This window comes from Phascolarctos cinereus, unplaced genomic scaffold, assembly GCF_003287225.1.
Source record: "Phascolarctos cinereus isolate Bilbo 61053 unplaced genomic scaffold, phaCin_HiC Scaffold_4;HRSCAF=312, whole genome shotgun sequence".
Classification (NCBI taxonomy): domain Eukaryota; kingdom Metazoa; phylum Chordata; class Mammalia; order Diprotodontia; family Phascolarctidae; genus Phascolarctos; species Phascolarctos cinereus.
This window is the reverse complement of record NW_027555847.1, coordinates 678,697,494-678,710,107: the sequence shown is the minus strand read 5'-3', so window position 1 is coordinate 678,710,107 and position 12,614 is coordinate 678,697,494. Positions and strand designations below refer to the sequence as shown.

At 39.1% G+C, this 12,614-nt stretch overlaps 1 protein-coding gene across 1 annotated transcript in view; it reads right to left on the bottom strand.

Annotated features, from left to right (window-relative positions):
- IQCN (IQ motif containing N) overlaps window positions 1-12,307 on the bottom strand; it is a 57,774-nt gene extending 45,467 nt beyond the window's left edge. The window contains exons 1-2 of the mRNA XM_021008840.2: window positions 11,653-12,307; window positions 5,136-5,186 (exon numbers count right to left, since the gene is read on the bottom strand). Coding sequence (XP_020864499.1) covers window positions 5,136-5,141 — 6 coding nt within the window. The 5' untranslated portion in view covers window positions 5,142-5,186; window positions 11,653-12,307. The remainder of the gene's footprint in view (window positions 1-5,135; window positions 5,187-11,652) is intronic.
- Between the last annotated feature and the right edge of the window lie 307 nt (window positions 12,308-12,614).

Genomic DNA, 12,614 nt, shown 5'->3' with positions numbered 1-12,614 from the left:
ATATGAGTCTATCCCAGAACTCCTAAAGCATATCAGTGCCATAGACGTAAAGGAGACGAGAGGACCCAGTGGGAGGGAGCAAAAGCCACAGAGAAGTCAAGAAGGATGAGGACTGAGAAGAGGCCATTAGATTAGCAGTTAAAAGATCACTGGTAGTCCTCGAAGGCAGTCATTCCAGCAAGCGGCAGATTCAGAAGCCAGATTGTAAGGGGATTACAAGAAGTTAGTAACAGGAGGTGAGGAAAAAGAGCCAAGGAGGGTAACCCACCCTTTTTCAGAGTTTGGATATAAAAGGGAGAAAGAAGATGATATGTGGCAGAATCAAATAAAGATTTTTTTAAGGGTTAGGAAGACCCAGGCATGTTTGTAAGGGTTGGAGAAGGAGTTAAGGGATAAGGTGAGACTGAAAATGAATGATCAAGAGGAAAACTTCCAGAGGAGAGAGTAGGGGATATGAGTAAGACGGTGAGTGGACATGTTAGCCTTGACAAGAAGATCCATCTTTTCATCAGACTAGAGAACAGGAGAAGATGGAGAATGACGAAGAGGATTTGAGAACAGACCATAGAACTGGAAGGGATCTTAGAGGTCGTCTAATCCAATCCCTTCATCTTACAAATGAGGAAACTGAGTCGCAGAAAGGTAAAGTAACCTGCATACAGTCATACAAATAGTAAGTGACAGAGCTGAGAGTTTAAGGTTTGGAATGGGCAAGAAAACGGAGCTCATGATGGATGGCCTTCCTTTTCTTTTAAATATTTTTGTGATGTTCTTTTTTTATACAACAGTGTCATTTTTCAGCAACTTACTATCATTTCCAGCAGAATCTTTCTTTGTAATAAATAAATACGATCATAAAAAACAAATCAGCACATTAGTCACATGAAATGTAGGCTTCATTTTTTTTTCTTTTTGGTGAGGCAATTGGGGTTAGGTGACTTGCCCAGGGTCACACAGCTAGTAAGTGTCCTGTGTTGTGTGTCTGAGGCCAGATTTGAACTCAGGTCCTCCTGACTCCAAGGCCGGAGCTCTATCCAGGGTACCACCTAGCTGCCCCTAGGCCTCATTCTTGTACCTATAGTATGACAGCTCTCTGCCAAGAGGCAAGAAGCGTGTTTTACCATCTCCTCTAAAGTCATGTAGTTTAGTTCCTCATCACCTCTTGCCTGGACTATTGTAATCACTTCCTAGTAGATCTTTCTACCTCAAGTTTGTTCCCACTCTCCAGTCCACCCTCCACATGGGCAGCAAGATGCCTTTCCTAAGGCATAGGTTTAATTGTGCTACATCCTCCTCTCCCCACTCAGTAAACACCAGAATGTCCCAATTACCTCTAGAATGAAATATAAACTCCTTTGTTTGGCATTTAAAATCCTTCAAAACCTAGTCTCAATCTACCTATCTTGTCTTCTTATGTATTTTTCCTATCCACGTACTCTACAATGAAGCCATGTTGGCCTACGTGCTATACACGTATACAATACTCCCGACTCTCTATATCTCTACTGGCTGAGACTCATGCCTGAAGCTCTCTCCCTCCTCACCTCTGTCTCCTAACTTCCTTGGCTTCCTTCAAGACTCAGCTCAAATCCCATGTCCTGCAGGAGACCTCACTCCCCCCCCCATACCTCCCTCCGCCCCACCCCACTCCCATTCTTTTATTATGAGAGTATCTTCTATTTATGCTGTTAACACATTTACATTGTTATTTCCTTGTAGTCTGCATTAGAATGTACATTCCTTGAGGACAAGAAGTGATTTTAGATTTTGGGTTTTGGGAGGAGCCTTTCTTTATATCCCTAGGGTTTAGCCCTGTGCCTGGTACATAATGAGCACTTAATAAACGCAAGTTGACTGACAATAAGAAAGCCTCAAATGTCAATGGATTAAACTCTCCAATTAAATTGATTGATTTGTCACCATCCCCTCTGTTTGCATCATCTTCACCCAGCCCGTCCAAGACAAATTTATCACCAGATAATCTCATTACCAGGAAACTCATCATCACTGAGGTTGCTTCATTTTTGTTACCCAGACCTCATCAGTCCCCCTCAGTTACTTCTGCCTCTGTTTAGAGGGCTGGAGAATGGAGAAAAAACTCCTTCTGTATCCTCCCTCAAAATAGCAGCCATCTCTTTATGTGCCACCTGCTTGTCTTCTACACCATCATCTTCCCTGGGCACCCTCTGGGACTCCTCCCCCCCTTTCAGCTTCCTTTTCTGTACGAGATATTGTGGGTTCAGTTCCAGACCATCTCAATAAAACAAATATCACAATAAAGCAAGTCACACACATTTTTTGGTTTTCTAGTGCGTATAAAAGTTAGGTTTAGGCTATACTGTGGTCTATTCAGTGTGCAATAGTATTATGAACAAAAAAAAGATCAATGTACAATTACTTTATTGCTAAAAAAAAAAAAGTCTAAACATCATCTGAGCCTTTGGCAAGTTGTAAACTTCTTGCTGGTGGAAGTTCTTGCCCTGATGTTGATGGCTGCTGACTGAGCAGGGTGGTGGTTGCTGAAGGTTGGGGTGGCTGTGGCAATTTCTTAAACTGAGACAAAAATGAGGTTTGCCGTATCGCCTGACTCTTCACTTCATGAAAGATTTCTCTGTGACAGGCGACGATAGTACTTGCCGACAGTGGAACTTTTTTCTAAACTGGAGTCAATTCTCTCAAACCCTGCCACTGCTTTGTCAACTAAGTTTATAGAATATTCTTCAATATTGTTGTGTCTCAGGGAATAGGGAGGCCCGACGAGAGGGAGAGAAATGGGGAACGGCAGGTTGGTGGAGCAGTTAGAATGCACACATTTATCCCTTTATCCACACATTATCTTTATCCATTCACTGTCTTATATGGGCATGGTTCATGGCACTCCAAAACAATCACAGTAGTAACATAAAAAATCACCAATCACAAATCATCATAACAGATATAATAATAATAGTACTGGAAAAGTCTGAAATAGTGTGAGACGATCAAAATGTGACACAGTGGCACAAAGTGGGCAAATGCTGTTGGAAAAATGGCTCCCATAGACTTGCTTAACACAGGGTTGCCACAAACCTTCAATTGTAACAAAAAAACCCAAAACCATAAAAACCTGCACACATTATCTGCAAAGCTCAATAAAGCAAAGCACAACAAAAGGAGGTCTGCCTGTATTATTCCCGCCTCCCATCAGATTGTAAGCTCCTTGGGGATAGACACTGTCTTTCCTTTTTCTTATTTGTATCCACAGAGCCTTGCATAGGGTCTGACACATAACAGGCACTTACTAAATGTTTATCTGGTAATAAACAAACAGATAGATAGATAGATAGATAGATAGATAGATAGATAGATAGATAGATAGACAATGTCAGAATGTTGTTTGTTTTCTAAGCTCAATAATTTACTATGTACAAGTGTAATGGGGATGTGTCTGGAGCGTGCTCAGCGCATGTCAGATGGCGTTTCTCTATGTGGAGGAGGGCAGGGAGCCTATTTCTGGGAGAAATGTCATGAGATGGAATGAGGTGCAGAGAAGTGGTGGAGCATGCATGGACATTCTGCAACCGGTTCTGGTTGGTTAATCACACGTTAAAGAGAAGGCTCATTGATTAGCTATAGATGAATTAAAAAGGGCCCATAAGCTTCAACATCTGGCAAGAGACAATTCAGTAAGGAGAGAGGCTTCTGAGCCCCCTGAAGGGGCCTGGGTCCTTGGACTCTGTATCTGTCCTTTTCTGATCTAGATGAACAGGATGGAGCCTCTAAGACCTTGAAAGTTTTGAAAGGTCAGATGGGCACTGTAGTATCCTGTAGTCCTGTAGCGTCAATGCCCAGAGTAGCAAAGAGTGACCTCAAAAACCCCAGGCCAGCAGAAGTTGAGACAAGGACTCATCTGACAGTCATGCCACAACTGGCCATGAACTTAGCTTGTGCTATGCCAAAAGTGAACCAAGCTGGGGCAGCTAGGTGGCGCAATGGATAGAGCACTGGCCCTGGACTCAGGAGGACCTGAGGTCAAGTTTGACCTCAGACACTTACTAACTGTGTGACCCTGGGCAAGTCACTTAACCCCAAAGTTTAAAAAAAAAAGTGAACTAAGCATTAAAACTACTTCCCCAGAAATGGAGATGGTATAGGGGAGGTATCCTAAGTGGCTCAGAGGTATGGCTTGTTTGTTCTTTGTTTCCACTATATCTTCAAAGTAAATATTCCTTTGGTGAAACTATTTGGTGTTAACTGGTTAAATGAAACTGGGTCCTAGTCACAGGCTCCTTACACTGGGGAGAACACAGATGGTAGAGGCTTAAGTTGGGAGTTAGAGAAAAGATAACTTATCACTCTCTCAGGATAGCCTAGAACCCCAAGGGGGAAATATAGCTGGTCAGGCTCTTGGAGAATGAACCAGAGCGTACTCACTAAATAAATTCATTGAAAATAAAGAGATATAGAGAATGAAATTGAAGAATTAGAACAAAATTTAGTATGCATTAGGTGATTGAAAAAAAGCAATTATTACAATCATAAATAAAAATTCACAATGGTAAGTCAGATAAAGGAAACAACTTTATGCTTAAATGCATCTTAGCAATGAAATAATATTATTAAACTTATATATATACATATATGAAATGACAAATTCATAAGGAAAAAGCTAGCCAAATCGAAAAAAAAAGAAAATTAATAGTAACAATAATTGTAGAAGACATCAATGTTCCTTTATCAAAACTGTACACATCTAACAGAAAGATAAACCAGTAAAATATAGAACTGAGCAGACGATTGAAAACATTATATTTGAAAGATTTCAGGAGTCTTCTGAATGAGAACATTGTGGAATGTACATTATATGCATATGAATATATATTTCTTAGCATCATCTAGTAAGTACATTTACGAAAATGTAAAAGGCAGAAATATTAAACTTCTTTTATATTTTATAATGCAATGAAAATAGAATTTAAAAAGGAATCCACTAAAAATAAATGAATTAATTTAAAAAAAAAGAAAAGGAATCCAATTTTAAAAATACAGATCTAAAAGGAGACTAAGGAACACTATCCTGAATAAGTGGTCAAAGAACAAATAATAGAAACAATTGAAACTATGTGAAAAAGAATGATAACAATGTGACAACATACCCACATATTGGAGATCTAGTTAAGTCAGTCCTCAGAAGAAAAACTGTATTTCTGAAAAAAAATTAACAAGTGGAAAAAACAGAGTTAGTGAATTGTACATATATTTTTTAAAAACTAGAAAATCAACAAAATAATAAACTCAAGATGCATATTAGAAGAAATGTTGAAAATTGGAGTAGATATAATAGAAAACAAAAATACTCTGGAAATGACAAAACTAGAATATTTTTAAAAGGCTAAAAATATCAATAAAGCTTAAGTTAACTTGGTCTAAAAAAGGGAGGAAAACAAAATAAATTAAAAAAACACACACAAAAAGGTAAATTTGCAATGAACAGAGAGAAGAAATAATAAGAATAATCAGAAATTACTATATAGTGTATATGCTAGCAAAACAAAATAGAAAATATCCAAATAACAAAACAAGAAATGGAAATTTAAGCAACTCAGTCTCAGAAAGAAAAAACCAAACAAAGTGAAAAAAATACCCTGGTCTATATAGATTTCTAAATGAATTCTACCAAACATTTAAGGAACAATACTTGGGCTACAAAAATTATTCTGTAGTGGGTTAAATAAAGGAGTTTCCTTAATGAGTTCAACTTGACAAGATTATAGGATGCTTTTGAAAGCATCTACTTATGAAGAATTGGGACATGCTTACTGATACCTCATTGAGAATACCTAAGATGTCTTGTTACTTTTGAAAAAAAAGGAAGAATTAAGTAATTGCAGAGTTGTTCATTGTTCCAGACTGGGATGTACCAATATGATAAAATGATAGTGCTATCTAATTAATTTACAGATTTAGTGTCATATTATGGTAGAAGTCTTGCCATTTAGGAGCTGCTAGGTGGTGCAGTGAATAGAGTACCGGCCCTGGAATCAGGAAGACCTGAGTTCAAATCCGGCCTCAGACACTTGACACTTACTAGCTGTGTGACTCTGGGCAAGTCACTTAACCCCAATTGCCTAACCAAAAAAAAAAAAAAAGAAGAAGAAGTCTGCCATCTAGGCTAGACTAGTTTTTCCCTAATGAGATAGTGAGATTGTCCTTGAATTGGCCCAGGGGACTAAGGCTCTGGCTATTGATGTAGCTTCCTGGTGGCCCAAGTGGAAAAATTTATGAAGAGTTTGGAGCTCTTCTCTCAGGTTTGATACTATCTCCTAACAGGCAGATGAAGTGTGGCTCACACAGTAGCAGCGAAGCTTATATCCAAGTTAATTAAAACTGCATTATTGTTGAATATCCTTTCCATGCTATAGCTAAGCCTCTTCTTGTTAACCATCAAATAGTCTACGAAGGTCACATTTTATTCCAATTCTGAACTCAAACCAGCAGACTGGCCTGAGTCAGGCCTGTCAGACAACACACACCAATCACACTTTATAGAACTAGACAAAATATTTTTTAAAATTTATTTGGAGGAATAAAAAGGTTTTAGTATCTCAAGGGAAATGATAAAAAAAAAAGTGGTAATGAAAGAGGTCTAGTGCTTCCAGATCTCAAACTATAAAGCTGTATTCATCGAAACTTTTGCCAGTTTAAAGGAGAAAAAATAGATCAATAGAACAGACTAAGACAAAAAAGAAATTTTAAAAATTAAACACAGTAGCCCAGTGTTTGATCAACTTGTGAACATGAACTACTTAGGAACATTCTCCCTGTTTATCAAGAACTGGAAAAAATGAAAAGCAAGCTGGCAGAAAATGGGTTTAGACTAACAACTTACACTAGATACCACAGTAAGTTCAAAATGAATATTTGACCTAAAAATAAAAGGTCGCATCATTTTTTTAAAAATAGAGAATGGAAGGAATCATTTTATAACTATAATTGAGGGGATGGGGGTGGAAAGATTTTTTAAAAATAAGTGTTTATTGATATCTTGTTTCTTACATCATCATAGTTTTCCCAAGTTTCTCTCCCTCTCCTCCTCCCAGAGAGCCATCCCATTCATCAAATAGTATTTTTTTTTTAGGCAATTGGGGTTAAGTGACTTGCCCAGGATCACACAGCTGGTAAGTGTCAAGTGTTTGGTCTGAGGCCGGATTTGAACTCAGGTCCTCCTGACTTCAGGTCCGGTGCTCTATCCACTGTGTCACTTAGCTGCCCCGCAAATAGTATATTTTAAGGAAGAAAAAAAGATCGGCATAACTGATCAATACATTGAGAAAGTCTGAAAACACATGCAATGTGTTACGTCTGTGGTTGACTTCACACCTCCATGAAGAGGTGGGTGTGGGGTGTCCTCTCACATCTCTTCATTTGAGTCCTCCTTGATCTTTTTAATTTGTTACATTTACTTTTGATTTTTTTTGAAGTGCAGCTTTTCTTTCTTTTACATTGTTGTAGTTATTGTGTATATTGTTTTCTTGGCCTTGCTTACTTCATTCTATATCAGTTCACATAGATCTTTCCACGTTTTCTTGAATTCATCACACACATCATTTCTTACAGCATAGTAATATATCATTCCATTCATGTACCACAATTTTTTAGCCATTCCCCAAATGATAGGTATCTACTTTGTTTCTAATTCTTTGCTATCACAAAAAGGGCTGCTCTAAATATTTTGGTGTATGTGGAGACTTGCTTCTTGTCTATGGCTTTCTTGGGATATAACCCCAGTAATAGAGTCTCTCGTTCAAAGAGTATAAATATATTAGTCACTTTATTTGCTTTCCAAAATGGTTGCACCACTTCACAGCTCCACCAACGATGTATTAGTGCAACTATCATTCCAAAATTGACTATTGCCATTTTTTGGTCATTTTTGACAATTTGTAGGCTTTCAGGTAAAATATCAAGATTGTTTTATGGAAAGAATTCTTAATAAAACAAGGGATGGATAGTGATGAACATAAAAGACTAGCTAGATAATTTCAAATAAAATTGAAAAGTTTTTGCATGAACAAAATCAATCTAGCTAGAATAAGAAGGGAAACAGTCAACTGGGTAAAATCTTAACATCAAATATTTCTGATAAATGTCTAATACTTGAGATTAACTAGTACTGACCCAAATATCTTAAGGCCAAGAGACATTTTCCAAGAGATAAAAGGTCACAGGATGTGAACGAATAGTTTTACAAAGAATTGAGAACTATCAACAATCATTTGAAAGATTTCTACAAGTCACTAATAATAATAAGATAAATGCAAATTTTTAAAAAACTCAGGTTTTGCCTCACACTCAGGAAATTGGCAAAGATGATAAAAGTTGAAAATAATCAGTATTGGAAAGGCTGTCAGATTAGTTCATTTATTCCGGAAAACAATTTACAATTATATTAGAGTCATTAGTTTATTCAATCTCTTTGACAAAGATTGACATTTAAGACAGTAAAAAGTTCCATATCTACCACATATTCATTCATAACAATATTTGGGAGCAGATAAAAACTGGAAACAAAACGGGTATTCATCAATTGAGGGAAGAGCTGAATACATAGTATGTGGATGTAATAGAATATTATTACATTGTAAATAACAACATAAGAAATTCAGAGAAATGTGGGAAGCTTTCTATGAACTGATACAGAGTAAAAGTACACAGAAACCAGAAAAAGAATAGACACAATGACATTAATGAAAAACGAAAAGTATGCTAAGACCAAACTAGACTCTAAGTAACTGTTTTAATGAATCTTGACCCTGGAAAAAAGAAGAGGAAATGCACTTATCACTATATATAGGTATGAAATGTTCATACACGGTCAGACAAGGTGACTTGCCAGTAGGTTTTGCTTAACTTTTTTTTTTGGGGTGGGGGGAGACAGATTACAAAGGAGAGATTAGTGAGTGAATAGTTTCAATATACCCCTAAATTGATGGTGATATAAAAACAAAAAAAGAGAACAAGAATTTATTAAGCACCTACTCTGTGCTGAGCACCTTACAAATATTATCTTTATATTACAGCATAGTAATATATATGCATATTATACTATATAAAATATTATATAAAGCAAATATTATTTGGTCCTCACAATAACTTCAGCAGGTAGATGCTGTTAGTATCTCCATTTTATAGTTAAGAAAACTGAGGAGAAAGTGGAATGGAACAACATTAAGTACCTACTATGTGCCCAGCTCTTTAAAAATGTTATCTTGTTTGATCCTCACAACAACCTTGGCAGGAGGTGCTATTATTATCCCCATTCGTCTAGTTGAGAAAACAGAAGGGAGAAGGGAGCAAACGTTTATTAAGCACCTAACATGTGCCGGGCATTGTGCTAAGCACTTTACAAATATTTCTTTTTTTAAGATTTTTAAAATTTTTTAAAAATTATTTATTTTTAGTTTTCAACATTCATTTCCATAAGATTTTGAGTTTTAAATTTTCTCCTCCTCCCACTTCTTCCCCTGCCCCGAGACAGGCGTACAATTCAATATAGGCCCTACATATACATTCATGTTAAGCATATTTTCCCATTCGTCATGATTTTACAAATATTTCTTGAGGTAAAGTTTAAGTGACTTGCTCTGGGTCACATAGCTAGTAAGTGTCTAAGGCCAGATTTGATCTCATATCTTGCTGATTCTGTCCGAGCACTCTATTTGCTAGGTCACATACCTGCTTCTAAGTGGCACCAATAAAACTTAGAAAGGGAGAAGGGGGGGGAGAGTGAGAGAGCAAGCAAAGGCAGGGAGAAAGTCCATTTCTTCACATAAGATAAGGAGAGAGTTGGGGAAGGCATCTGAGTGATGTGAGATGAGGAGAAGAGAAGAAAGCTCTCAGTCAATGGCCTCATTTCCCCCCCGTGAGATACAGGCACACAACTATGAGATGTATGTTCATTAAAAGTATTTACCACCATGATGGCAGATAGGCAGCACTCATTGCTTCCATGTTTACTCTCTACCAGATACACAGAAAAAAGCCAGCACAGAAGGCATGTCGTTCCTGGATATTGTAGAGACTCCTGGAAAATATCAGTGATCATTCAAAGAAGTTTTTCCTTTCCATCCACACAGGAAAGACCAAAAGGATGAAGACCATCTATTGCTCCAATTTCAGCCCATCCTTCACTATACACCCTTACAGAATTTGTCCAATAGTACGCTTGTCTGGGACAGGTAATAGAGATGGACAATGAGCTGAGGGCACAGAGTTGGAAGGAAGGAGGAAGCCTCAATTGCTTTTAGGAAACTACAAAGCACTTTGACTGATTCCAAGCCCCTCACAACAGCAAAGGCCTATGTTTTCAATAAAAACATTTTATTGCTATTACTCTCTGGCAGCAGGACCTGGAACCCCCCTGTCTCTGATGAACTGAAGATGGCAATGGAAAGAAGCATGGTGGGTGCGAGCCAGCTGCAGCATATAATCGATAATCAGCTCCAAAGACAAGAAAGACTAGTGCACAACACTTGTTCAAACTCTTTGACAAAGATATGAGAGAACTCTATGACAGAAAATGAAAATGGGCAGGTCCCGTGGAAAGTGCAAAGGATGACAGGTTGTTAGCGAGAGTGCTCCACTCTTCCCCTCATGGCATTGGGAGAAATCGAGGAAGGTCTTCAACATACTGGGTGGACACTTCGTGGAAAACTTGAGGGGAGAATAAGGATGAGGGTGACACAGGAAGGGTTGCAATATGTATCACTAGAAGTACTGAATCAAAATTGCAGATCCATTTAGTATTTAAAATTGTATTTACATGAGCCTTGAGGACCTTTTTAAATTAACTGGAATCTACAAATATTGACTACTACCCCCATTCGGCAGGTGAGACAACTGAAGCACTGAGGTCCCACAATCACCCAAATGTCTCCTATTTCCAAGTCCGAGCTCTTCCCACGATGCCTTTAGGTTATATGGGATCAATGGAAACTGGCTGGAAAGAGGGCAGAGACCGAGACCTAGGGGTTTTCTGAAGCCAGTTGCTTAGACCTGGGACCTCTTCAACTCTAGGGTTCCCTATTTCTGAAGGAAAGTCTGGCCCCTGAGGCAGCCTGCTCCCCCGTAGCCCTAGAAGACTGCTTTGTCCAGAGGAGAGATGCTGAGGACCCAAGGGTGAAGGCTGGCAGGTGACAGGAGCGATCATTCCCTCAAGAAGGCACTTGTGCCCCCAATCTGACCTTGGATGGTAATATGAACACCTGGCATTCAGTCAATGTGGACTCAACTAGAAAGTTGTTCAGAAACACCGGAAGAGGAAGGAGAGTGAAAACAGATGGGAGTGGGGAAGAAAATCTGAAGCATCCTTTCTACTGCCAAGGGGTAAGAAAAAGAAAGCGATCCATTTTGCAGAAAGGACCAGCAAGGTCTTAGAAGGGCCAAACAGAAGAAAATGGAGAATGAGGCTCTCTCAAGCAGATAACATCTGTGCGACTGGCATCCCAAGGCACCTAAAACACAGACATATTTCCAGTATTGAGACAAAGGAATAGAAACCCATTTGACAGAACAGACCATCAATGTTTCCCTAGAGATGTCAGAGTAGGGGGCAAGGAGCACTAGCACTTAGCAACCTTGCCCACCTGGGTGGGGTATAGACCCCGGGCTTACCTGTTACTGCCCTGGATCCAGCAACCAGAACAATACGCCTCACACAGAACCCAGCAAATGGCGGGGGCATTATGACTTGGTGCAGTAGAGTTCTAGCCAATCCCAAGTCCTGCCAACCTGCCCTCCCATCCCACTGAAACCAGAGAGGTTTGGAGGAGAGATGGGAAGGGAGGGAATAAAGACCTCCTAGTTGCCAGGCATTGAGCTATGCTCTTGACAAAGGGGCTCAGAAACAGGGTGGAAGAGGAAGGGAGACTTGGTAATAGGGAGGGTAGTAAAGATGTCCGACTGGTAGAGAATGGGGCTGGGGTGGGAGGAGAAGAGAGTTGAGGACCCCTGAGTGATGGAGAAAGTGAGAGTTAGTGAGCCCTGAGTAATGAGATGGTTATGGAGGAGGACTGCTGGGTGACAGCAGAGGCAACAGACTCCCCACTCCCACCTCCAAGCAAGGGAAGAAATGGCAGTTGGGACCCCCGGGTTGGGAGGACAGCTAAGGAAGATTACTATTGGAATCCTGGTAGGATTTGGGGGACAGGGGAGGAGGAAGTGTCACAGATCACCGGATATCACAGCTGAATGGGCATCTCACCCAACCAGAGCCTGAACAGGACTCCTCTCTGTAGTCATCCAGTCTCTCCCTAAAGACCTCCAGGAATGGGGAACTCACTACCTCCTTTAAAAAAATTATATTTCCATACTGAACTTAACAAACGCCAAGTAAAGTAGTCTTTTCCAAATAGAGCAGAAAAAGAAGATTGTGCATAAAACTGTTGGTCCTTATTATCTATAGCTTGCTTTTGTTTTTAAGCATTTAAGTTCAACCGATAGTTTTCAAAGCCGTTCTGCTTCTCTTTGTTTCATTTTGGTTCCTCCTATGCTCTATATTTTAAAAAATGATGCCTCAATTACTCTCATCTTTCTTTCTTTCTTTCTTTCTTTCTTTCTTTCTTTCTTTCTTTCTT